Below are 27,288 nucleotides of genomic sequence, written 5' to 3' on the forward strand. Positions count from 1 at the left end.
CCTTGTTGGTTTTATTTGAGTAACAGTGATGATCCAGGATCACCAACCAGGCTATCCTTGTCTATAACGTCCATCATGACCCAAATGGCCATACTGATTCTAGATCATCACTTTGAGACATATACATGTAATACATGTATGTCAATAGCCTTGCTGTTCAGTGGCGTTCTCACCATTCTCTGCTTGCGAGTTGTTAACCACGGCTCCTATAACTTTCTCCAACAGTGAGGCAACAGGCGGGATACCGTCCCAAAGCGGTGTCCCTTTCAAAGTAGACAGTAGGGCTTCTAGCATCTTTTCAATTCTGTAACAAAACACAGGAGGAATTTAATTTAGGGCAATCACAGAGGCAACTGGACAACACAACTATTAAATAAACTCACAAGACATCTCACATTCACAGAGAGCCTGAGATTCATCATTAAGGTGCTATCTAACCAACACCCTATTTACTTGTTTGGCTTATTTCCCTGGCAAGTAATAGTTAAACTTACTTGTTCCAGGTGTCTTGGTTTGCCTTCCCAGTCATCACCTGCTCCAGGACATGAGCGAGATCAGCGAAGCCCTCCAGAGGTGGAATGGTTATTTGTAAGCCTGAGCCTCCCGTTAGAAGGGGCAAGAGAGTGTTTAAGAGTTTGCCCATCTGAACAGGAAAAAAGGGGAGAAAAGACAAAGTTACATTTCTGAAAGATGGATTTCATGTGATGGATTTTTTATGTGATTCATGTGATATAAACATGACTAACTGAAATATGACAAGAATACTATGTGCTGATGGAAAGGCTACCAGAGACACCACCTTGATAAGACGATGAGACCGTTTTGTGTTTGACATGATGTCTGTGATGATGAATGATACATCAGTGCTTTGATGATTGGTATGTAGTCAGGCGTGGTTTGTAACTGTGCGTTAATCTACAGTATTTGTTGCCTTTTGTTGCCTTTTGTTCACAGGTGACTATGAACAAAAGACACCAAAAGGCAACAAATGACTATGACTATGCCTTTTTATGAGCATTATATTTGTACTGGTCTGATGTTTCATTTTCCACACAAATGAAATCAAATTACACTAAACTTTAGTAAAGCGAGAACAAATATTTCACACAGATGTAACAGAGTTTTTCAGGCCTTACCTGACTAATAATTACAGGTAGATTTCCACTCTCAAAACTTGCCCAGAGACTCATGTTGCCTGAAATAATAGAAAACACTGTTATACTCTGTACTCCATACAAAGCTAAAGTGAAGACATTGATTGATTTTTTTTTTTTTGAGGACACTTGTTCTCACAATAGGACACACCATGCCCCTTTGGCCCAAAGTGCTTAGACTGTCTGGCGGAGAGGCGTGAAACATTATTGAATAATGAAGTTCATGATGCTACCTCCACTCCATCAGAGTGCATTAGGACACAACATGCTGTGCACCTACAGTGACACTGAGAAGCTGACTTGCCTTGGCCAGACTCCAAGATGAAGTGAGTGATGTTAATGAAGACAGATATATAGGCCTGGGCCGTGCTGTTCGGAGGCAGGAGGCTCTGGATCGTCTTCATCTCATTCAGAATGCTTAGAGAAACAAAGCATATCACTATTCACATGAACAGGTCTGTATCTGCAATGTAATTTCAACAACAAAACACAAGATCAGGATAATTTTGTCATTTTCAAGTAAACTAGAAACATCACTCACATCTCATTCCACTTGTCTGGTCCACCAGGTGAGGACATGGTCTCAAAATATGTGGTTGCTATTTGGATTCCAGACAGCAGGTAATCAGCGATCATTTTAGGTACTATCTGTTGGACAATGCTCTCAGCTCTCTTGAGGATGAGGAGGGAGATGTTACGCGATGAAGCAAAGCTCATGTCGGGTTTGACAATCAGCTGAAGTGAATCCCGCACGATGCCCAGGATGTTCTGGCGGACAGCTAGCGGCAGCGGGCCCGTCACTGCGGTCAGGCTCTGCATGGCACTTTGCACTGCTTCCAAGACAGCGCCCGAGAAGTGGTCGCTCTGCAGGCCGCCTGGTTGCCCCGCCACCATGATGGCCTTGTTCAGCGCCTGGGTGATGTTGTCGATGAAGGAGACGTAGGCCAGTTGCTCATCATTGAGGAAATGACCCATCGTCTGAAGCAGGAGGTGGAGATCTGCACCGGGGTTGGAGACATTCATGGTCCCCCATTGGAGCATACTGGTGAGGACCAAGGTGACGTTGGGATGTCTCAGCCAATCCCGTATAAGGTCGAGGTATTGCGTGATTTGGTGCTCAGTGGCATCCAGAATGGTTGTGTTGAACACTGGCTCCATGCCAATGCTTTGGAAATAGTCATTCTGAATCTCTAGGTTCTCCTTTATGAATTCAAATTGATGCCGGAGAATCTTGATGGTTGTCTGCCCAATTTGACTCACCCCTGCCCCATCGATAGGGTACTGGAGGTTATTCATCAGGTACTCAACCTGGTTACCGATAAACAAAGAGACTTCTGCCTGTGACAGCTGTATAGCCACTTGCATTTCTGTGAGACGGTAAAAAGGATAGAGTAGCTCTGAGACCGAGCTACTGCTGGTGAAGTTCTCCAGCTTTTTCAGGTACCACTCGACAATCTCCAGGTATACCTTCTGGGCATACTGGGGGTTTGCCATCAAGGTGTTGTTAGAGAGACCTTTAAAGGGTTCGGGGTTGGCGGCTAGTTTTAACAGACCCTCCACCACTCTGATTTCATTCATGACCTCAGGAGAGTTCAGATGGATCAGCTGGAGGCTCATCTTGATATTGGCCAGGGTGTTGTTCAGGACCTCTATGGTTGCCAGGTGTGGATCGGAACTGAAGTCAACATGTGCAACATCAGTGATAGTTTTATTGACGAGTACCGGGATGAGGGAGAGGATGGCGGTCTCGTTACGGAGAGCAGGTAGGTGTGTGAGGAAACCACTGAGCCCATTTATCAGTCCCATAGCACACTGGGCTGTCACCATTGGGGCGTGCTGCGGCTCAAAACACTGGCGGACGTTGATAACCTCCATGATGTTCACCATAAGGTAATTTATGTTGGCAGCTCCAGCCAGAGCAGCGATGCTGTTCAGCTCCTCCAGGGTGAGGTCTGACTGTCTCAGGGCATTCTGGACATCAGATACAGTAGCATTTGGTATAGCCATGACCAACCGGATGAAATGGAGAGTCTGATTGAATGTTCTCACGTAGCTGGCATCCTGTGGGGACAGGAGGAGTGAGAAAAGGGTGGTTGTCATTTTCATATATTCCTCTCTCCCCAGGAAAGAGCTTTTTGCAGCTAGTGTGATGGTGATGTTGCCTTTGCCTGCTAGCATCATCTCTAATATCTGATCCAGGAACATGAAGATTTCTGAGACCCCAGCCACACAGTCCTGCCCTGTCGTACAGGATGACAGCTGATTCTGCAGTGCTTGGAAATCCTGGAGAAGACTAGCAACATGCTGCTGGACCTCAACGGGTAGGAAGGCCAGCATTTTCTGTATGACAACCTTCTGGGCAGCATCTGGCCCGGCCTGAGTGAGGTTCTGAAGGCCCTCGGGGGTGAGGAGCTTGAGGAGGTCCATGGCAACCAAGTAGAGGTCGGTGATTTGAGCTGTGCTCAGCTGCCCGCTGGGTAACCGCAGCTGTTCAATTCTGTGTAGTCTGAGAGCAGAAACCAGGAACTCCTGAAGCTGGCGAATGTACCCCAGGATGATGTTTGTCGGGTCGCCATTAGGGGCATCTATCACTGTCTTCAGCAGCTCCATGGCACTGAGGATGGTCTCTACAAGGCCTGCTGAGGTCTGGTTGGTGAAAGGATGTATGGCCTCCTTGAGGCGGGCCACATCTTCAGGGCTGAGGTAGCCAGAATAAGTGAGCAGGGTGTGCCCCATGCTGAGGGACAGAGGCAGGGTGAGGTTCGCCTCCATGGAGAGAAACCGTATTATCAACTGCTCCAGATCAGGCAGCGTAGGGTCCGTCTCATTGAAGGTAAAAATGTGCTGGTTGAGTCTGCCAAGCTTCACGGCGACATTCACTACTGTGGAGACATTGAGGGGAGCGTCGCTGTAAAACAGGTGCTGCAGGGGCGTGAGACCCGTGGATTGTAACAGGTTATTGATGAGGGGAAGCACGAGATTAAGATCAGAGATGTCACGGTCATTAAGGGTGGTGAGCGTCTGGGCAAAGCCATCCAGGTTAGTCATCAGGTTAAGCAGATAGGCCGAGAGCGCATTGCCACCTGGGATTTCTTGTTGGAAATATGATGCTGCCTGATGTTTAAAGATGCTGCCATACACATGCTGCAAGAGATTCACAGTCCCCTTGAGACAACTGTGGAAAGCAGAAAGTGGAACAGAACAAGTCAGACTTTTGAAGGATACTGTATCAATGTGTGTAAAAAAAGAGAACAATAATACTCGTATTGGTGTTTTAATTACATTATACTACATTATACATTTAAAAGGCCAATAACAGAACCTTAACACAAGTAAGAATAATTAATTTCAAAGCACATATATGCATTATGCATCTGCTTCACATTCAATAAAACTATCACTAACAAACTGCCACTTACTTGATCAGGACGTCTTGGCTGGTTGGAAGTGACATCACAGCCTGAGCTGTACCTTGAACAAACTGTGGCCAGTTGAAACCAGTGTCACAAAGAATAGCTAAGGTGTTGATATCAACAGAACCTGAAGGGGAGAACAAACATATAATACACATGCACACACACACACACACACAAACACACACACACACACACACACATTTACCTCATATCTTGCAATTGCAACTGTAAACTTGTTTTAGCACTTTATGAATAAATTTGACTTCATTTGGTGAGATATTTTCCACCACTTACTCTACCCATATTTTTAGCAGCAATGTCTGCAGTCAAAAGTGAGCTTCATTATACAATCCCAGTGACATCCTCTATCAATTAATATACAGGACCATATGTATAGAATGAGGTATGACAAAAATGTCAATTTGCCATTCCTTCTTTGTCAGTCACAGTTTAATGATTGTATATTAATTAGGATTAATATTTAGAAATGCCAATGGAGTTTTGTAATTAGTGTACACAAAGCAAAAACAAGACATAATTTCACACAAAAAAAGTCACTGCAATAAACTTTTCAAAACTTTAGGAACTTCGGAAAAAAACTTTGACAGGCTGACAAACTCTTGTTATTTATTACCAACATAGGAAAGCTCTTTTGCCTGACAATTAGTCTATCCTACTATAATCCTACTATAAAATGAGGAAAACTCTGTCCTTCTGTCTGTTTGTCTGCATCCATTTTGCTCCTCAATGGGTTGGCCAATCAATCTGAAACTGCACATGGGCATTGAGCATTGGCTTAGGTAGGGACTGACAAAGCAGATTTTTCCATTTTCCCAAATTTAAGCTGTTTATTAGCATTTTTGGCAAGTCTGCACAGAGTTGTGGCGCGCGCATCCCTGGAAGTCTGCACGTAGTTGTGGCGCGCGCATTCCCGGGTATGGACTAGTTTCAGTCTATTTAAGGGTTTGGCTCAGAAAAAAATGGATCAAAAAATTTAGAAACAAGATTTATTATTCCTTCGGCTACAATGACTGGTAGATGGTAGATGAAGTTTGGATGATAACGTAAAAATTCTGCATCTGATAGATGGTGGAAAACATTTTTCCCTTCCTCATTTTCACTCTTGGCTGTCTCACTGTTTAAATTTCAAATTTGGTTCTGGGGAATTGACAATAGGACAATTAAAAATGAATTGCACTAACAGCAGCATCTGATCTGTACTGTGCTAACTTGTTTGTGGTTGAAGAGACTGCCTGCAAATAGTAGACATGGTTATTCTTAGTGACAGCTATGTTGTTTACTTACTGAATGTAAGAAGAATAGAATAGAATAGAATAGAATAGAATGGGACTCACAGTTTGCTGGCTGAGTTGTGACACCAGGCTTGTAGTTCATAATCCAGTGAACCATATGGAAGTAGTTCTTCACCTGGGGCCACAGTTGGCTCTTCTCCAAATTTTCTCCTAAACTCACCATGGCCAAGAAAACACTGAAACCAAAACAAAAACACAACACTGTTGATGAGATTAAATGGGGACAGACACCATGCAGGACAAGACATCGTGTTGATTATTCAAAACACATCATGGAGGAAAACTGGTCCTACATCCCATGCACCCTTATGTTTCATTTCAGTGCATTTCAGCATTCAAAGACATGGACCAGTTGCTCTGCCTAGTCCAACCTAGATGAAAATCTATTTTCCATCAAGGTCTTTGCTGAAAAATGCTGTTGGTGAAGAACTGGGCCTCAAACCCTGCATGAAAAGGCAGCTCTATAATTGAAGAGAGATATCAGACATTCGTCTCTTACAGCTATAAAATGTGTTGGCATGAAAGAAAAAAAACTGGAATGGAATTAGAATCAAGTTATTGGCTGCTTTAATTACAAAAAAAAAACATTTTAGAGGGCATAATCATCTGTATTTTGGTGAAATATTGAGCAATAAACATAAGGATGGAAGTTTTTCTGTGAATCAGATATACAGTGTTGTGGAATGAAGCCCTGCAGCTATGACTAAGATTGTCACAAGACCTTTGTTGAAGAGTCCCGGTCACATCGTAGGTGCTGTTCTCTGGCGTCCAGTCACTCCAGTCTTCTCCACCCAGCGCCGTGGCCACTCGCTCCAAAAATACTCCAAAGTGCAGAGAGTTGTTAGACAGCATTTGCCACTCAGAGAGGATCATGGGAAGAGTTACGTTGTAGTCCGCTTGGCCTAGAAGGGCGCTGTATATTTCTTGTGCCTGGGGAGAAAAGGCAAAACACAACTACGCTGAAAAGCACATTCCTGACACATTTGTGATACGTTTTGGATCATAATTATATGTGAATGAACCCGAGACAAAGTTTAAACCTGTATGCCAAAAGGGAATTGGCAGGGAAAGAAAACACTGAATGTATATAGTCCACTCTTTGTAAATTTCCAATAATGCCTGGAAGATTTCTCAGGTGATATGACCTAAATAAGCAAAACCATAATGGCAAAGGCTCACTTGAAGCTGGAATTGCTTTTTCATTCTTGGCATGCTCCTATAAAATCTTCTAAACATTCTTAACAAGTTGTTAAGAATGTTTATGTTTGTTAATAACAACCACCATCGATTTACCATCTACTTTATCATCCAGAAGCCCAAGAACACAGGCCAAGAACACTATAGACATGTATATTCAATATTGCATGTGTCATTTGTTATCACCCTCACAATTTCTAAGCATAGCTGGAAAATGTGTAAAGTGATGTCAGCTGGATAAACTACACCACAATTGATTCATTCAGGTTGCTATGAATGAGATGATCAAGCTGCAACCTGGACTTTCAACTCCATATATGCTTCCTAACCCAACTTAACCCTCAAATGCAGCTTGGTAACCTTTGGCCTTTACCTTCTGAACCAAAGGCAGCCAGTCCATCAGCAGACCTTGCAGCAAGGTAGAGCTGTTTTGGCAGATCACGGACCTCCACACCTCGATGTTCACAGTGTGGGTGGGTAAGAGCCACTCGAAGGGACCCAGGAGACGCTCACATGTTAAAGGTTCCTCAGATGTCAGACTCTGGTGAAATGGAGGCAAAGGACATTACTTGATAGATTGCTGCTACCAACAACCACATACATGTGTCATACCTTCATGTTGAGCTACATGCAGTATTTTGAACAACCAATGACAGGGAGCAGGGAGAGGAACATCACTGAAATAAATTAGGCTTACCATCATAATAATTTCCATCACACTGTTCAGGACATGACCAATCCAAACGCTTGCCTCAGACTGGTTTGTCATTAATGTGAGGAAGGTCATTCGGAGGTGACTGGCATCTTTTAAGACGTTGTCCATCATTTCTGCAAAGCAGGAAGAGTTTGCAAGACAAACATGTGAACATCAATATAATATCTGATTTTAATAGTGTTTAAGTGTTATAGGATGGATTTTTCCTTTAGTATGTATATTGCAAGATAGCGATGTACGCTGTGTAGTCTTACCCTCTACAGTATCTAGGACCAGATTGGCTGTCTTCATGGAGGTAAAGCCAGTCCTGAGGACGCTGTGGACAACCATGTCCACCTCTGGGACACTTTTCAGAATATCCAACACCACTTGGCCGACCGCCAAAAACCTGCCAATGCATGAGATAGATGCCAGACCAGACTCAATAGAAAGTAGATACTATACATTTAGGCTATACTGTACGTCTAACTACAGAGAGACTTTATTGGCTCTTTTAGCATTCTCTAAATATGCAGCTATATGAAACATTGAGGCTGATGCATGAGATTTGGGTCACGTTTAAAATGGAGATTTGAAATGGTTAGAGAGGACAGAAGGTAGAAAAAAAAAATCTGCTCACAGCTCCTCCTCGATGTTCTGTGGTTGTGTGTCTACGCTGCGCCGGGACCTGGTGTTGTTGGCGCCTCCATGGCCTCCTGGGCCTGAACCTCCCATCAGGCTGTGCAGCAGTCCTTTGGCGAAGGCCACATCACGCGGAGCCACGTGCTTACTCCATGCCAGGAGGGCCTGGGAATTAATATAGAATATACAATTCAAATCATTCAATTTAAATACATCTTGCATGTGCAATCTGTTGTTTTTCTGTTCTCCTGTCCCTTTCTGTCAGTCACACCCCTCTGTCCACTTCTGCCTCACCATTTATCATGTCCATTGTGTCCAAATGCTACGCACTTCATTCTTCTATAGCTGGACGCTATGAAACCTCATCATGGCATGGCCAAAATCCTTTCATGTTCTTTACTGAGCAGTATGTAATTTATTATTGTGAAAATTTTACTTTAACAATAAATCTTCACACCTTAGCTGTGATTTTGATCTCCGATAATCCTCTGCGTATGCAAATGAACATCAACAACGAGAACTTACTTTCAGGTTCTTCATCTATTAGTTTACTTGAACTGCTACCATACAGTGATGTATGGCGATATATGTATATGCATAGCTAAATAATTTTATGATGGTAATACGACACTAAAGTACATTGTTGTGTAAGGAGTGCTTTTGTATATAAACTATAAGCTATGAACACTTCAGTTGCTAACGTTCACTAGCTAGCCAAGTAACCTAACACTACTGTATTCTCCATAGAAGAGATGAAGGCAGCTGATCAAATAGGGAGCCAGAGAGCTAAGATCACATTCAAATGAAATGATCATTAATTTCATATGGCCCATATGTCACTGGCACAAATGCACTGTGGCAGAGAATTTAGGCTGCTTGTCTGACTTACACAGCACATGCACATCATTAATATGTAGTCACGCTAACATTAAATCACTACGTTACTATGTGATGTACCGAGTAACGTTATGAGTTTGTACACAGAGGGATGAGCGTGTTAGCTAACAGCTTCTGATTGGTAATTATCTCACCAAAACGACTCTAGCTTAGAGGCAGGACTAATTGGATGTCCCTGGGCTTTCTGTGCCCAGGTGCGACCTGGGAGTTGCAGTACAATCATCATCGGTGCTGCCTGTTGCTATGGCCACCATGTTTCTCACGTCGCAGGCTAATTGTTTGGTGCACCTCTGAGTCTCATTATTTGTGGAGGTGGCGTTCGAGAATTAAAGGAAGGATAAAAGAAAGAGAGAGAGAGAGAGAGAGAGATAAGTAGCAAGAGAGAAAGAAAGAGGAAGAGGGTGTGTGTGTGTGTGTGTGTGTGTGTGTGTGTGTGTGTGTGTGTGTGTGTGTGTGTGTGTGTAAGAGAGAGAGAGAGAGAAAGAGAGAGAGATAGAGAGAGACTGAGAGCCACAGGTAGCAAGAGAGAAAGGAAAAGATAGTGATAGGAAGAAAGGGGAAATAAAAAGAAAGTGTGAGAGATAGGTAGAAAGGAGAGAGAGAGGTAGAAAGAAACAGAGACAGCAAGAGAGAAAGAAAGAGTGAGAGACAGATAGGGAGAGAGATAGAGAGAGAGATGGAGCAAGAGAGAAAGAAAAAGAATGTGTGTGTGTGTGTGTGATGTGTGTGTGTGTGTGCGTGAGAGAGAGAGAGAGAAAGATAGAGAGACAGAGAGGTAGAGAGAGACTGTGAGAGAGCCACAGGTAGCAAGTGTAATACCCTGGTTTTATAACCATGTATTGTTATTTTTTATTTACATTACAGCCTTTTGCTGTGAGTACTTGGGTTTAATGCAGTGTAATGCATCATACATTTATTACTGTCATCGGTACATGTTAACCATTTTATATAATGTAATGTAATGCATTAGGTATTTTCTTATTTTCTCTGCATAGTACATTTTAAGGTTTGTGAATATTCTAAACAAAGTGTTGAGTTCCTACAGTACTCTTGCTAATTTCTGACCCATTGTTATGGTTACCTGAGCTAATTCTAACCAATAGCGATGCTTGTTAAGTTCTTAGCCAATAGGAAGCTAGAAAACTATTGGGGGAATGCGCCATGTTGGAGAAGAAGAAATGCAGAGAGAGAGATGTTGGAGAGCTGTCGTTTTTATTTTACAATGTTTAGTTAAGTTATTACGTTATTAAGTCGATGAAAACAGTAGTTACTCGTTGCTTGAAGATTACCTTTGGTTGTGAGATTGTCTACAGAGTTCAAGAGAAGTCAGCATGTCGTGTTGATAACAAGTTCTTCTGATGAAGAGTTGCCGTGAGGACAGCGTGCAGCGAATTCGGGAGTGAACTGTGGATTCTCCAGTGGATATTTCCTTGCGGTGTGGGATTCCGGTGTGTTTTCTGCAACAGTCTTGGATTTTATCATCAATAGGGACGTGCTTCATGTACTGTGAGTAAGCTGTGTTTCAGTAGAGGAGGACAGTTATGCCACTCCGTCCATCTTGTTTTTTTGAGCTCCAACGATTTCGCGCGCCAACAAACTGCTGCAAGCTTGCAATAAGACTATTAAGGGTGCACCCAGGTGAACAGGCCTAATTCCGTGGAATGTATTTTGAAATGTTTTGTATTGTGTAACTTTAATTTTGGGGGGTTTGGAAGAATGGGAAACACTGGATGTGTATGTGCAACCTGTCTAGTTTATTCTTTGCATATTCCTTCAATACACATCCAAACGAAAAGTGATATACTGGTGAAGAGTTATTTGACTCATTCTCTAATTGTGTGTCTTTACATGTTTCTAAACATTTATCCATCTAGATTGTCTAGGTTGAACTATTATATATTATAAAGGTAAATTTAGGCCTTCTATGCACCTTTGAGAGGATCATAATTTCTCCTAGACATGTTTATTTCAATGGAATGTCTCTTTCATCATTTTCACCAAATGCATATTAGTGTAACTTAGTACTGTAAGAACGACAGTATACATAGTACGAGCCGTTGATGGAAGGGTTACACAAGAGAGAAAGGAAAACTATAGAGTGATAGGAAGAAAGGGAGAAATAAAAGAAAGTGTGAGAGATAGGTAGAAAGAAGGAGAGGTAGAAAGAAACAAAGACAGCAAGAGAGAAAGAAAGAGTGAGAGAGATGGATGGGAAGAGAGAGATAGAGAGAGACAGATACGGTAGGTAGGCAGACAGAAAGAGAGAGGGAGCAAGAGAGAAAGAAAAATAATGTGTATGAATGAGAGAGCGAGAGATGGTCAACATACCTGAGAGAGCAATAGTTAGAGGGGAAAGAAAGAAAGTGGGAGTGTTTTGGGCTACTTGGCTAGCTAGTGAACGTTAGCAACTGAACCGTTAGCAATCTAACTATAGCATAGGCTATATAGATAGAAGCACTGCTTACACAACAATGTACTTTAGTGTAAAATGTTGAGTATGCGTTGTCTTACCATCATAAAATTTTTTAGCTATGCATAGATATCACTTTATGGTAGCAGTCAGAGTAAACTAATAGATGAAGAACCTAAATGTAAGTTCTTGTTGTTGAAGAGAAAGTGAGAGTGCAAGTCAGATGTAGATAGCAAGAAGGTGGTGCTTGGGAACGTTTATGCTTTATCATCCACGCTGGGAGAAAAAAAGAAAAGGAGAAAGGTAAGGCGCCACCATCCCACATCAACAAACAGCTCTGCTTACTGTTGTTGTCTGCGAGCATCTTCGTTGATGATCATAACATCTCCATCATACTCGTACCGTACCTGCTTGGCCACCTTGTCGGGGCTGATCCAGCCCAGCAGCATGTCCACAGTGCCTGTACCGCACGCCACTGTCAGCCACATCGGGTTGCTGCTGTTGTCACACAGGTAGGAGCGCACCGTGTCTCTGTCCAGCGTCAGGCCGATAGCCTAGGGCCAGGAAGAGAGCTTTGTATGAGAGAATTTCGGTCATATTTGTAATAATTTAGAGGGCTAATTCACACGGTATGCCCAAAAATAGTAAAAGAATTGTAAAAGAATGACGCTTTAGCTTGGAGGGTATAGAAAACAAGAGGTGCTCTCTGGAAAAAAACTGAGAAATTCTTGAATTAAGTCTTGAAATATCCCTGCATATTTGAGAAGTAGACATGGCAAGACATCAAGTTTGGAGGTTACTCTATATGTGTAGTATGAGGAAATCAATTATTCAGTCACTCCCACTCCCTGAATTGTCAATGGATTTGTTGAATGAATGAATTCAAAAATTGAATTTGTAAGGCCCATTTTGAAATTGAATGCAATGACTTGAAACTGAATGGGATTATTATTGAATTTAACTTTTAATTGTAATTTCAAATTCAATTGTGATTCAAATTTGTTTTTAATTCACATTCAGATAAAAGAGACTTGTTCCCTGAGTGTAAGACAGTAGATCCCTACTGTAGAGTAAATAATAAGTACCTCCTTGATATATTGTGTCACATGACACCTCGGAAAGAACCTGATGCCTTGACATGTCTACTTCTTGGATATGTGAGGAGGATATTTAAAGACTCAGGGCGGCACATACCTTGTCTAGTGGTATCCTGACATTCTGTAGAACAGGTCTGACCACTTCGCTTACTGAGTCATTCTGTAACGTGACAACATCTCCGAGCGTGATGGAGACATCTAGGCAGAATCAAATCAAACTATAAGACGATGCACCATGATGGCCTATCAGCAGAGGAGATATGAGGGCTTTTCACTGGCATTTTCCCTGTGTTGTTTTGATATCAAATGAATGTCATTCCTTTCCATGGCGTGACTTGGTCTATTAAAGGACCAGTGCAGCTGAAAATTGCATTTCTCCATTTCACTGTGTTAGAAATCAACATCAAACTGTTCCTGGCTGAGTTGAAATCATTGCACTGGATCTTTAAGAAAAGTAGTAGATGGGTAAATTAAGTAATGAATGTTTTATTTACCAAATTGATCGCAGTACTTCGTATTCCCTATGATTGTCATTACAGTGTCATTTATCCTGCCTATCTATAACAACTTAATACACCTTCGTACCATTTCAGAAAATAACCTTCAGGAGTGTGGAATGTCTTGGCTGAAACATGGGAATGTACAGAATGCACACTGCAGGTGATGTTGCATAGTTACCTCTGCCAGGCCACTTCTGAACATAGTGGATCAGGTTGATGCCTGCAGCAAGTACTGTGTGCACCGTGGAGACTGAGGCACCTGACACAGGGAAACTCTTCTGGATGACATGTATAGCACTAGAGAGACCATGGGGAAAAATCATTTAATGTTCATAATGAGATAGACTGCATCAATCACCTGACAGCACTCATGCTAATAGGGCTGGCTCGATATGGGTTTTTGAGGGCCAGTACCAATACTGATATTTTATACTGAAGTTGCCAATAATTGTTCTTTTTGCCTTTTTTGTCTTTTGTCTAAATTTGACCTTTTTCTATGTCAAAAAAAATACTAGGATTCAGTGTTTCCCCCAGAATTGTATTGATGTCAGGGTCCTTAAGGGGTGACCCACAACACCTATTCAATGGTAGGAGAAACTCTGGGATACATTAGGCATTTAAGCAATTAGGTGAATAAGTAAAATTTGCAAACAAAATGAAATTTGATTGCAGGTTTTATAGACTGTTTTTATGTAGCTGTGGTCAGGGAGGAACCTCCATCATATCAGAGGTGGACAACACTGACTGGTTGCAAAACACCTTTTTGGAAACCGTTTTTCCTCCATATAACTGCTTGATTCAATCATCCTTTTTCATTCCTCAGTCAGCATGCTGCTCCTTGCACTGTTCTCTCCCAGAGAGTGCCTTACCCCTGTAAGTTGGTGAGCAGCGCCTCTGTGTCGTCCAGCGCTTGGTCCAGAGAGGTGGGAGAGAGGATTTGGGGAATGGTCAGAAAGCTTTCCCACAGCGAGCTCTGATTCTGCAGCTGATCGTACACCAACACCGCCATCCCGACCGCCGTCGCCATCTCGCTGGGGTTGCTCAGCATCAGCTCCGTCAGCACCTGACAACCAAAGTAAGGCAAGTTCAGAATTGACAAAGCCAATGTGGCTGCAAAATTTGAGTTGTGTGTAACTAAAACCCGTGTAGTTTTGAAGTGTATATTTGAAGCTACCGCCATTACACTATCCTGATAACAGCAAGTATACACACGCAGGCACAAATGCATGCATGCACGCAAACACTCTCTCTCTCTCACACACACATACACACACACACACACACACACCACAAAGGTGGTAGTACCCTAGAGGGTTAGATCATCGGTTTGAATTCCCTAAACCAGCTGGGAAAATATGGGTGGGGATAGTAAATGAGTAATGCTTTTCCCTCCCTCAACAACTACCAGTGATGTGCCATTAAACAGGCATTTCAAGGAATACATCATGAAACGGACAGATTTGGCCATTTACCATTTAAAATTGCTTACCTTTTAGCTTTAGAGCTGCTACAAGTTCCCATTTCCTCACTTTTGAGATAATGCTAGTGGCCTACTATCACTCAACATGGTGTATGCTAAAGTGTTAGCATGTAGCCTACAATCACTCATCATAGTGTATGCTGTAGTGTTAGCATGGAGCCTACTATCACTCAACATACTGTATGCTAAAATGTTAGCATGAAGCCTACTATCACTCAACATAGCATATGCTAAAGTGTTAGCATGGAGCCTACTATCACTCAACATACTGTATGCTAAAGTGTTAGCATGAAGCCTACTATCACTCAACATAGCATATGCTAAAGTGTTAGCATGGAGCCTACTATCACTCAACACAGCATATGCTAAAGTGTTAGCATGGAGCCTACTATCACTCTACATAGCGTATGCTAAAGTGTTAGCATGGAGCCTACAATCACTCAACATAGCATATGCTAAAGTGTTAGCATGGAGCCTACTATCACTCAACATACTGTATGCTAAAGTGTTAGCATGAAGCCTACTATCACTCAACATAGCATATGCTAAAGTGTTAGCATGGAGCCTACTATCACTCAACATAGCATATGCTAAAGTGTTAGCATGGAGCCTACTATCACTCTACATAGCGTATGCTAAAGTGTTAGCATGGAGCCTACTATCACTCAACACAGCATATGCTAAAGTGTTAGCATGGAGCCTACTATCACTCTACATAGCGTATGCTAAAGTGTTAGCATGGAGCCTACAATCACTCAACATAGCATATGCTAAAGTGTTAGCATGGAGCCTACTATCACTCAACATACTGTATGCTAAAGTGTTAGCATGAAGCCTACTATCACTCAACATAGCATATGCTAAAGTGTTAGCATGGAGCCTACTATCACTCAACATAGCATATGCTAAAGTGTTAGCATGGAGCCTACTATCATTCAACATAGCATATGCTAAAGTGTTAGCATGGAGCCTACCATTAGAAGCATAGATGAACTTTTCTTATGAAAAAGTCACGAGGCAAACATCACAATACTACATTCAACTTAATACCATGCTATTAACTACTTGGTGTATTACTTTGACCACCTGCTCCAGTGCAGCTGCTCAATCACCAACAGTAGAAGATTGTTTACTGGGCATCATGAGGTGTGAATGTGTGTAAAAATGTGAATATGAAGCAAGGTTTTGGAAAGAACATGGTGCTCAGTTGACTTTCCCTGGATAAATAAAGGTTAGAAAACACACATACACACCTTGTTGAGTGTGATGATGGAAACTTCCAGCAGAGTGTCATTGGACTTGCAGAAGGTGACCACAGCAAAGGTGACTGCGTTGAGGGAGGACGTGTTCATCATGGGAAGAGCCAAGGTGCAGATGGACCTCTTCAATAGGTTCATTGACTCCAGCATGGCATTCAAGGCCTCCTGCAAGGGTTGCATGTGGATTCAGATTTGTTAATACAAGTAGGCATACACGGGTGTGCATTATTTCACATCATGATATAAAGGCATTCATTCAGAAATGTTAGCTATTTTTGGAAGAAAATGTTGCATCATGTATATTCAGTTTGGAATTTTAGATTCATGCCAGCAATCATTTTGTCAGAGTGGGTGTCATATTCCTAATGGTATCTTAATATGCCATATGTCCATAAATTCAGGCTGTAACCTGATCCTTTTCATAAAACAGGTTAATTCAACTGAGTCTGATTTTTCTGAGCCTAAGTGGTGATTGTACCTCTGAACCACATTATTCACAGTTACAATGACAATTGTATTCATGAACACTTATAGTAACAACATATTTCTACAGCTCTATCTACTAACAAACATCATGTCTGACTGTACAAATACAGGCGCCATACAACTATTGTGCGCAGTCCACACAATACACCCTCGGTCACATAATACCAAGCATCTGGGTCAAAGGCATGTAAAGCGCCAGCATTATAAAAACTATCAACTATTTTTTTATGAATTTGCTTTTGAAATGTTACCTTTATTTATCATGCAAATTTTGCACTTGGCCTTTAACTTTGTATTAATATATTCATTCCACGTTATTATTATTATTATGGTTATTTTTTGGTGTTGCCACGGTTGTTATGTGTATGTCATGTAGAATATTTAACTCAATATATCATTCTCAAATTAATAAATTTAGTGTTGTGCAGGATTGACTGAAAGGTACTACTGGTAGCAGCTATAAATACTGTTTAATTTGCTTTTTTTCTAATAGCACTTTGCAACATTGTTTTAGAAAGTATTTATGAATAAATATGTGTCCAAGGGGATACATATTTTTACTAAATTAAATTGAATTGAAATTGTATCCCTACCAGAATCACTATTACTGCTACTCCAGCACATCCTGTATCATATTCCTCAAACTATTCCTCGAACTTACACTCATACAATAAAGGTGACAAAAGAAATAGACCTTTTACTCGAAATACACCTGTGAAGCCTTCCTGTAAGCCTGTTAGTGTTTTCCTCTTTTCATCATGGTGGGAAGACATCAAGTCCTGATCCATCTGCTGCTAACAATGGCTCTTCCTTTTTCTGAGCATTTTTGTTCCTCCCATTATCTTAATAATACCCACCTGATCTCCCAGAGGAGTGCTATTGACACCGTTCATGAGAGATGCATTGTGAGGCTTTCCTTGGTGAGTTGTACCTTCAACACAAAAACACTTTGTTAAAACACTGCTTGCTATTAGTGGAGTTGCAGCTAAACCAATGGTAACTTAATTGGATAGTCACCTTACATATCTTAACTCAATAAAACAAAACCACAAGATTGGCCATTGCTAACATGTTGAATTGTCTCATGTAATTACATATTTCAAAAGAAAAAATGGGGTGGGCAAGTGAGCAAAGCTGGAACAACAATGGAATGGGGAAGTGAAATGAGAAGCTAGAAACTAAATTCACAATTACAAAATATATAATAAAGACTACTCTAATCATAGGTTTCATTCACCAGTATTATCTTCCCATGTACGGTGTAGAGTTATAAAATTCAATATTAAATCACCAAAAGTCAATTCCTATATGAGGGTTCCTGGGACAAAATCTTATCAAAAGGGGGTCTGTGGCCTTAATGCAATCTCCAACCAAAACTGGAGGAGTCGAACTTCACAGGAGACCATGAAAACGTGTGTCTGATTGTAGGAAGATAACTTACTCAAAATCTCCAGGAACTCCAACAGCGCTGTAGGATCTTCGTTGGAGTCCTTGAACAATGCTGAGCGGAGAAAACCTCCCTTCTCAAGTATGTGCGCCACGGGGGAACCCTTCAGCGGGAGGCTCAAGCTGTCATGCAAAGTCAGAAGGAGCGGATGAGACAGTGCAGGGTTTCCCCACCCATTTTCCCCAAATACATTATTATAAGGATACTGTTTAATGCTTCGAAGAAGAGAGGATGGAGTGCTTCTATTGGGTTTTGGTGTGCGGAGGCATTTGTTGAAGGTTGGTCTTTGGTTTGGGGTCGTCGCTTAAAGGAGTACACCAAGTTTTTGTCAGAATGGCCCATTGGTCAACTGACCCGTTAAGTGATGAGAATATTAACACCAAAATTATCCATGTTAAATTTGAACCATGAAAATCGGGAGAAACATCAGGAGAACATCAGCTAAGGTGATGGTGTAGGGAAACGTCCATGAGTCTGTCATCTTGTTTTTTTCTTTCTTTTTTTTTATTACCAACATAGATTATTCCTCATGTGGTCTGATAGTGACACACGGATGTAGTCTGATATACTGGCATGCCAATGACCAATGGGCTAATCTCATGATGTCATGAAAACATGATATTGTGGCGGACTCTATGGACATTATTCACCATAATCTGTGGTTTGGGTATGTTTAACACAGGCAGTTATATTGTGTGCTTCTCAGGGTTAAGGAGACACGGTCCCTCTAAGAAAGTCTGGTTTTCTGAGTGACGGCAGCTCGACGTAGTGTTGTGTTTTTGGGCAGCGCGATGTAAATTGTCTGGTCTTTGGGTTTCAAATAAATGACACACGAGGTGGTGTAGTCAACGAGAGAAGTTGTCCGTCTCCACATTCCTGCCACTTCTACAATATGTTCATTTAAATGAAAAAGGAAAGATTTCCAAGGTGTTTGATTTTATGCTTTTTTTTTGAGATGTAAAAAGATGCTTCTGTTAACTTCAATAGTTTGGGAGAAGGCTGAGATGCATCTACAAGGTCTAACTCGCTGTGTGTTTGGTGATCCTATGACTTTCAATGGAGTTTCAACTGACGTGGGTGAGCAGATAATGCCTGACTTTTTACTTTGGGGTGAACTATTCCTGTAATGTGTAGACGTCGATGTGAGAGAATGAGAAATATGGTGAAGCTTTGTTCATGTTCCTTTCATGCATTCATGGCAATCTCAGCATCTGACCAAAGAAACTCATTTATTACTTATATAATAACTGCCAATGTAAATGGAAAGGGTATTTATGGTGACAGGAACGGACAAAAGGGGGGAAGAAATAACCAAACAAAAAGTGACGTGATGAAAGGCAGCCATGACGGGGTTGGAGCACCGCATCAGCAATCATTCAAGAGCAGGTTAAGGGTTACACAAACAGGTTTTTCCCATCACCCTCGCCCTACACCCTGCCACCTCCACGCCTGCCTGTGGAGCAAACAGAGAATACAACAACTGACGTGACAAAAGCAGGGGAGAAAACAAGTCTCAGATCCCTTGAGTGATGTTCTGGGTATTGAACGCTCGAACTGCGACAAAGGCAGCAGACGTGTTTCCATCGGTAAACGTCTGTTTCAAAAAGGATTACGTAACTTCTTTGAGCGGCGCTAAAAAAAAGGAATACAGTAAAGAATTCCAAAAGAGACAATCACCTGCTGTCAAAGGCAGAGGAAAAATGAGAAAAGAAAAACAGAAATGTGAAAAAAGACAAAGATGGAGGGTCTGAAATATTGACTTGTTCTCAGCTTTTGTGACTCACAAACAGGTGAATGTCGCTTCTCACAAAATGGACTGTAATGTGCATGCCTTCTATAGTGAGAAGGCTTTTTCCTGGAGGTATTTTTCCATGAAGACAATGACTAATCACCTCTCGTGTGATGCTGCAACGCTTAGGTGTGTCCCTCCTTCGCGACCCAAGGCGCACACGCCTTTTCCTTTCAATCACATGATGCCAGGCCAATGGAGAATATTGGCATAGAGACTTATACAAACCAAATTACTTCCATCGCTAACCTATTCATTGTATTCTCATGCATTGGGTGAATTTTGAATGTGTGTTGTAATTCAAACTGATTAGTGATTTGATTTTAAACACTTTTTGCCTTCCAGAATAGCCATATAATGATATAATGGAGCACAACAAATTGACTGAAATTTTGGGATGTTTGTGTTTTACTAATGTTGAACAATCTGTTATACAATATAGCAACCTTAGTATTACTGTTACTCTCGTGAGCAGTCCATAGACCATAGACCATAGGCAGAGGTTCAGGATGTGAAGGTTTCATGTAGCACTACAGAAGAAGTAGAGTTGCTTGAAATCATAACTTCAATAATCCTTAAATCTTCAACATTGGGAATTAGGGTTCAAATCATCGCTGTTGAATGCAAACCTTAAATCTCAAAGAAGTCATCTTTTTAGGAAGGTAAGAAGAACAATTTGATTTCCAGATTGATGCCTGTGCATTTTTTTATTTATTCACTGGGCTTTGGCTTTTTTGCAACATTGTGGACCATATAAACATTAAATATATGTAAACTTTAAAATTCAATTGAAAAAAGAAATCTGAAAATGAAATAACAGCTGCATGTGAACTCAGTCCTCTTTGTGTTCACAATGAGTTTGGTTCATTTTAGAAGGGTCTGAGTTCATTTGCCGTGTTCACATATGCACAAAAAAATGCTGAGTCATTGGACTGAGTCCACTTGAGAGGCTGAAACGGACCAAGTGTGAAAACACCCTCAGACTAACTAAGACTTAGCCCAGTACATAACGGATAATGTAAAAACCCGACTGATGAGCGGGGGTACCTTTTGGAACTGTGTTTGGTCTTGGATGCTTGGGGGGTCACCAGGCGTGATTTGTTATGGCAGTTGCTGTCTATGCTGCACATGAGGGTCTGCAGGAAAGGGAAGAAGCCTGTGCTGGGTAAGTTCCGGGGTCCCACATAGCCTGCAAGAGACAAGACAAGACGTTGAAGATGCTGTTATTGGTCAGTTAATTTGAGTGAGGAACTAACATTCATCAAGATAATTTTTTTCAGTAACACTTTACTTGAAGTTAAAAGTTACAGTTAAAAGTAGCACATAAGAAGCACAGATAAACGTTTCTTATAAACATATGGCAAACAAAAGAAAATTGCATTCATTTTAATATCATGAATATCAGTTGCCCTAAGAAGTACTAAACCCCCTGAATGTTTTGCACATTGTGGTTATTATATCATGTTATAATTAGAATATTTATCATGCTCTCAGAATGTGATTATAATGTGCTTACAGTGCCTATAATACCTTATGAGCAATTCAAGTAAAGTGTTACCATTTTTCTTGAGTCTAGATACCTAAATGGGCAAAAAAACGTATATTACAGTATAAACTTATTTGAAATTTAAGTATGGTTTGAGTGCGTTTTCAATAAAATGCCAGTATCATAGAGAGGATGAATAAAGAGACCATTCATTTTTCAGCTGTAGAGTAGAAACATATTCCTCATAAACAACATTCATTCTGAACAAAGAATAAACAAAGAGGTGAAAAGCACAAAAAGCCAGGTTCCAGTCAGTCAAAGCCATGGGGACTGGGCTTTACTGCATGGTATCTCTAGTATTCATTGTTGTTAATATTCTATCAGAAATCAATGCTTCGTCTTTACGCAACATGTTTCCTGGTGGGAGAATAATAGCTTGGTAAATAGTGCTTAACCTCACTTTATCATGACTAAAGTCATTATGAACCCTTGAGTACATAAACTTGCCCTGCCTTTGAAGACATGAATCAGCTCACAACTGCAGGTTAACGCCGCACACTCAAGTCAGTCCACTGCATACAATCAACCAGCAAAGTACATAGCAAACAAACGGCATTGAGGAGAGCAATTTACATCGCTGGAGCGCCAACGTACTGAAATTGCAAAAACGCTCACAAAACGCTGTTACAAATTGATATGAATTTTCTCACACAGAATGATGTTGCAGATTGGCATCGCTGGACTTCAAATGACGCAAAACCTGCATCTTATTTGCTCCCTATCATTTTATCTCTGCATTTGAAGACTGGCTACAATATGTGCATTATCCCCTCTTCATAATATCTAGTATTTAAACTGGCACTCATTACGGACCATAAATGAAAAGTGGAAACCTAGAAGGATGTCACACTTGAGCGCTTAAGTGCACTATTACTGTCCATCCAAGTAGCAGGAAAGCAAAACATATGTTCTTTCCATACTGAAAGATGTTTTCCAACCATGAAATCACAGCACCTGCCTCTAAACAATGATAGCAGGTGTCAGGAGCGGGTTGATGGCCAATGCTTATGGTTTATTTCTGTAAAACCTGCATTATCTGCTGTAAAAGCACTATCTCTGTGAAAGACACTGACCCACTTTGAAAGCTTCTCCCGGACTGTCACGTCCTCTGAGGCCACATTAGACTGTCTGTAGCACAGTGAGTCACAAGGCTGTCACACTATCTGGTTCCAGCCTATACTGCTCATCGCTTTATCAGGGGGATCTGGTTCAGTCTGAGCGCATAGATAATGTTGTTGCCTGTTTGGGGTGCGGTCCACTACTATGTCAGCTTCCATAAAGAATTAAAAAAAAAACACACAACCAGACTTCACATGACCCATTGTTCAGATTTACTCTCTGGGGTTTTGCATTAGGGCAAGCAGGCTTATCATGTTACATCTATTGAATTTGATCCGTCAAAAAAGATTGAGGGGACAAAAGTGGGAGGGTTAATTGGTTATAGTCATACCCTGGATAAAGCTAGGAGCTCCTTTTCATTTTACTCATGCTCTTATTCAAAGAGATTTGGCATAAATATGGGAGAGGAGGTTGTAACCTAATTGTTAGAGCGGTGGTTCTCAACGTGGGGTCCGGGGACCACCAGGGGTCCTTGAGGAGGTTCCAGGGGGTCCACATCAAATTGATGAATTGTTAAACTTCAGCACTATTTCATTTACAAGAAGTTGAGAATGTAGAAGAATGACTTTTGATCACAGTTTCACTGTTATCGCTCTACCTACAATACAGATAGTCATGGAATTCTGGGCAAAATCATATCCAACAATAAAAATATTCTCCGATTTGGGTCTGAGAGACTAAATCTCATCAAATGGGGCCCTAATGTGGACTAAATTAGGGTCCTTGATATGAAAAAGTTTGAGAATCACTTCGAGAACTGAGCTTGAAGAACTCTGAGAAGCCCTTGAGCAAGGCTAACTCCTGACTGCTGTTTGTTGCAAGCAATAAGCTCTCAGTCAATTTGGGTTAAAAAGTAAAAGAGCACAAACACAGTGATAATGCGGTAGAGATAGGGGACAGGCGCACACCATAGAGGCTCCTTTCTCACTGTTTACTGGGATTGTGAAACTGGAATGTCCCCGGCTGCGGTATGCAGAGATCACTATTTATTTTCTGAGACGCCAAACAAACACCCTGCTTTCTTTGTCGAGTCAAGATTTCGCTCATGCAGTTCAAGCCAATTGTGTTTTTCTTCATCACCAGTTGCCATTGTCATTTCAAAATAATCTGAAAGCATACAATAACATGTTGAGCCTGTTTTAGGCATTTTCAAAGGGATGACTGCCAATAAATATTTGCTGTAACACTCTGAAGAAACACTGTACACATACAGACAGAACAGATGAAATTGTAATATGCCTCTGTAATTACAATATGGCCCATATTGATTACAACTTGACATTTGACAAGTCCAGGTCAAGTCCAAGTCATTAATGTCAAGTCTCAAGTCTAAATGTAGAACAGCAAGTCAAGTCAGAACAAATCAAGAGTCCAGTATCAATTTGATATCTTAAAGAAAACTAAATATCTAGGACTTTTCAATGCAATATGGTTTTAATAGGATAAAAACTTGGTAAGAGCATCATGAGTTTGATTTCTATCAGTTTCAACTTCAATAAATTCATTCATTCCATACAAATTCAGAAAACAGAATTTAAATTCAGTCGTCTGCTGGAACAAATCTCATCACTTTCAATCTAAGTCATTTACACAAACACAAGATCTCAAGTCAAGACTTTAGAAACCTTTTCAAGTCATCAAAGTACAAGTCAAAGTCAAGTCCCAAGTCACCAGAACCCAAGTCAAGTCAAGTCTCAAGTCTTCTCTTCATGCATCAAGTCTCAAGCAATTAAAACTGTGACTCGAGTCTCTCCATGAAGATCACCACCTCCAGTTTTAGAGAGTGCAAAAAGCGACACCTACATGCGTCTTTCATCTGCGGGGGGAACTGGTTGCGGGTGACGGCCAGGATGATGAAGATGACCAGGGGCCAGATGATGAGAGTCAGCGACCATCCCTACAAGACACAAGACCACAACAAACTGCATGAGAAAACAGCACAGCACTAATATTCAATATACGATGAGTTCATTTCCAATATCCATTTTGAATGATTCATGGTTCAATATCCCTAAAATATGGAGGTTCTGTTAGGTCCTTTTACCACTTGTGTCAGTAATCACTGCTTTACACTGTGAATTCTTGATTTCTATCCACACCAATGACAAGAAAAAATCCTGTACTTTTATTGCATTTGGTGAAAAAGTGATAATTGTTGTGATTATTGGTGTGTATATGATAAAATTAGTCTTTTCAATATGGATTCTTGTGCTTTTATGAAAATAAGAGAGCCCCAGTGTGCTTGGATGTGACTTACTGGCTGTCTGATGACACCAAGGCCGTTTTTCCAGAGGAGAAGTCGCAGCTGATGGAAGAAAGCCATCAGGGGAAGAGGCTGACAGGAAGACACATCATGTGAAAATCAGATTTCATCTCATTCATAAACTGGCAGTGCAATAGAATTATTCACTGGATATGTAAGAGCAGGCATGTAAATGTAGAGTAGTAGTAGCAGATTGTGTTATATATTGAATACATTATGCTTATTATAAATATAACATACATAACATACAATATATTTAATAATATATCAAATTGATATGTATTTAAACTTGTAATATAAATTATATATACAGTATATTACATAGGCTATATATAAATATACATTGAATACATTATGCATATTATGCATAAGCCATTTAAGTATATGTATAATATGCATAATATAATCAATTAATGGATGAATCAATTATTGAATTATTAATAATATACATTATATATTCAGTTATTGGATGAATCAATGATTGAATGATCAACTAAGATTCAATGGGGTCTCTACTATAAAGTATGGCAGGCTAATCCTGTGTAAATTTTAGAATGATACTATACAAAAATCACAGCAACTTTAAAATATCGTGGAGCTGCTATAGGTTAAAAAAAAAAAAACATACCATAGAAAATCCTATAGTGATACTATAGAGCAAAATAGAAAGGTCAGTATAAACTCCTAGTGCCACCGGTCCCTAAAGGAATATTATAGAAAGATTATAGCGATAAAAAAAAATACCATAATGCACAATAAGGTCACTATAAACTCACTATTGAATACCACAGACACACTCAAGTCCCTATCCGTATAGTGATTTTTCCTCAAGGTGATCCCACTATTGGCGTCGTATTGTTGGCTGAGGCTCAGTTGGCAGAACAGATTGTGACTTAATGTAGGCCATGATTTTTTCAGACATAACACATAGTACGGAAGCGTAATGCATTCACTTGAGAAAAAAAAAATTCTGCTCTGTTTTTCTGAATTAACAAGATAATTATCTCGTTAATTCAGAAAAACAGCATTTAAAAAAAAAATAAAAAATTCTGCTCTGTTTTTCTGAGATAATTATCTCGTTACTTCAGAAAAACAGGGCAAATTTTTTTTTCTCAAGTGAATGCATTACGCTTCCGTAGACTATGGCAGCAGGGAGTGGAGAACTAAATCAGCAAAATAGTGATCTATAATAATCAACAAACTTGGAAGCGTATGAAAGCTTCACGCAAATTCACATGCTTCTCTGAATCACGCGGACACCGACTTAATGCTTGATAAAAACTTTGCCCTCTGAAAAATGTCTCTCCCTATAAATGTCAGGATTTCATTTATTTATTTACCTAATGGATAATGGAATGCTGGAGCGCTCCAAGTTGGACCTACCTGGTTGATCTTTCCTCTTAATGAATTCAAAGTGTCAAAGTGATTGTAATCCAACTGTAGCACGGGCTCGTGAGGGGGGCATGGCGCTAGGTGGCTCCTAGCAGGCGGCCCTCTCCATCACTCGGTAATGGGAGAAAACCAGATGCAAATGCCCGTCCAATAAAGTGATCCTGTAACTGCGGTGCAAGCCTGTGCTACCTCTCTGCTGCTCGGTCCCAGCTGCTCTGAGCGCCTCTACCTGTATGCAGGTGCAGGTAAATCAGTGTGAGGGGCGTGTACTCTGCTGCAACCTGTCTGTCCTTCAGGCTGCTGGCTTCATTTCATGGGAGCATGCACACGCAGTGGTGGGAAGAGCATTACAATGTCCTACTCAAGTAGAAGCACTGTTACTTTGCTGATGTTTTACTTATGTAGAAGTAAAAGTACTGGTGTAAAAATCTGCTACATTTAAAAGGTCCTCAGAGTAAAAGTTCGAGTTTCTTTTTAGGAAGGAGAACGTTGTTCGCTGTGATCTTTCCCATGCAATTCAGTTCAAACTAGATTCTTTTAATTGGAAAATGTGGAAATTACACAAAAAAGCGCATAGCCTAAACAAAGTAAAGTCAGATTCCTCTTCTCACTGTGAATGGCTCCACAATTTGTCAGTTTTCAAAATGTATACTCTGTAATGAATGTGATTTAAAATGTAGCTACAATAGCCTACTTCAGCAAAAACATACCAAAGTAAAATTACTGACTTTCAGAAATACTCAAAAAAGTACAAGTACACAAAAAGTTACTCAATTACAGTAACTTGAGTAAATGTAATTGGTTACTTGTGCACAAGCACTGGCAAACTTCACTTATTATCTTTATTGTGTTATTATTGTTTACCTCATAGAGATATAACACTGTTTTATCTCTATGGTTTACCCATCTTTTCAGGCTGATATAAATCTTAATGATCTAAATGTATAGTATAGCCTACACCTACACTACTTGATGGTCACATTTCAAATCTCAATCCAACTAATGACTCTACCTACATGTAGCTTACAATATAAAAGATGGAATATTCTTAACACTAGTGAAAAATAAGAATATTGCTGTACCATTCCTGTAGGGACTATAGTGTGTCTGTAATACTCAATAGTGAGTCTGTACTGAGATTATTGCTGTTTTCTTTTTAATCTCCTATAGTATCACTACAGTATTCC

The 27,288-nt window shown here is 40.6% G+C and overlaps 1 protein-coding gene across 2 annotated transcripts in view; it reads right to left on the reverse strand.

Moving 5' to 3' along the window:
* abca12 (ATP-binding cassette, sub-family A (ABC1), member 12) overlaps positions 1 to 26,295 on the reverse strand; it is an 83,334-nt gene extending 57,039 nt beyond the window's left edge. Inside the window, exons 1-23 of one of the 2 annotated variants that reach the window (XM_071923132.2) lie at positions 26,093 to 26,295; positions 24,704 to 24,781; positions 24,250 to 24,343; positions 20,829 to 20,970; positions 17,987 to 18,114; positions 17,403 to 17,476; positions 16,054 to 16,224; positions 14,190 to 14,383; positions 13,499 to 13,617; positions 12,918 to 13,018; positions 12,131 to 12,277; positions 8,415 to 8,581; positions 8,050 to 8,183; positions 7,778 to 7,908; positions 7,454 to 7,621; positions 6,605 to 6,813; positions 5,926 to 6,059; positions 4,574 to 4,694; positions 1,696 to 4,329; positions 1,459 to 1,571; positions 1,137 to 1,195; positions 495 to 643; positions 174 to 304 (exon numbers count right to left, since the gene is read on the reverse strand). In XM_071923132.2, coding sequence (XP_071779233.2) covers positions 174 to 304; positions 495 to 643; positions 1,137 to 1,195; positions 1,459 to 1,571; positions 1,696 to 4,329; positions 4,574 to 4,694; positions 5,926 to 6,059; positions 6,605 to 6,813; positions 7,454 to 7,621; positions 7,778 to 7,908; positions 8,050 to 8,183; positions 8,415 to 8,581; positions 12,131 to 12,277; positions 12,918 to 13,018; positions 13,499 to 13,617; positions 14,190 to 14,383; positions 16,054 to 16,224; positions 17,403 to 17,476; positions 17,987 to 18,114; positions 20,829 to 20,970; positions 24,250 to 24,343; positions 24,704 to 24,769 — 5,386 coding nt within the window. In that variant the 5' untranslated portion in view covers positions 24,770 to 24,781; positions 26,093 to 26,295. Of the gene's footprint in view, positions 1 to 173; positions 305 to 494; positions 644 to 1,136; positions 1,196 to 1,458; positions 1,572 to 1,695; positions 4,330 to 4,573; positions 4,695 to 5,925; positions 6,060 to 6,604; positions 6,814 to 7,453; positions 7,622 to 7,777; positions 7,909 to 8,049; positions 8,184 to 8,414; positions 8,582 to 12,130; positions 12,278 to 12,917; positions 13,019 to 13,498; positions 13,618 to 14,189; positions 14,384 to 16,053; positions 16,225 to 17,402; positions 17,477 to 17,986; positions 18,115 to 20,828; positions 20,971 to 24,249; positions 24,344 to 24,703; positions 24,782 to 26,049 lie in introns of both variants that reach the window. The other variant, XM_078286068.1, reaches the window with a different exon arrangement.
* Positions 26,296 to 27,288: the final 993 nt, after the last annotated feature.

Source organism: Centroberyx gerrardi, chromosome 10 (assembly GCF_048128805.1).
Source record: "Centroberyx gerrardi isolate f3 chromosome 10, fCenGer3.hap1.cur.20231027, whole genome shotgun sequence".
In the NCBI taxonomy this organism is placed as follows: domain Eukaryota; kingdom Metazoa; phylum Chordata; class Actinopteri; order Beryciformes; family Berycidae; genus Centroberyx; species Centroberyx gerrardi.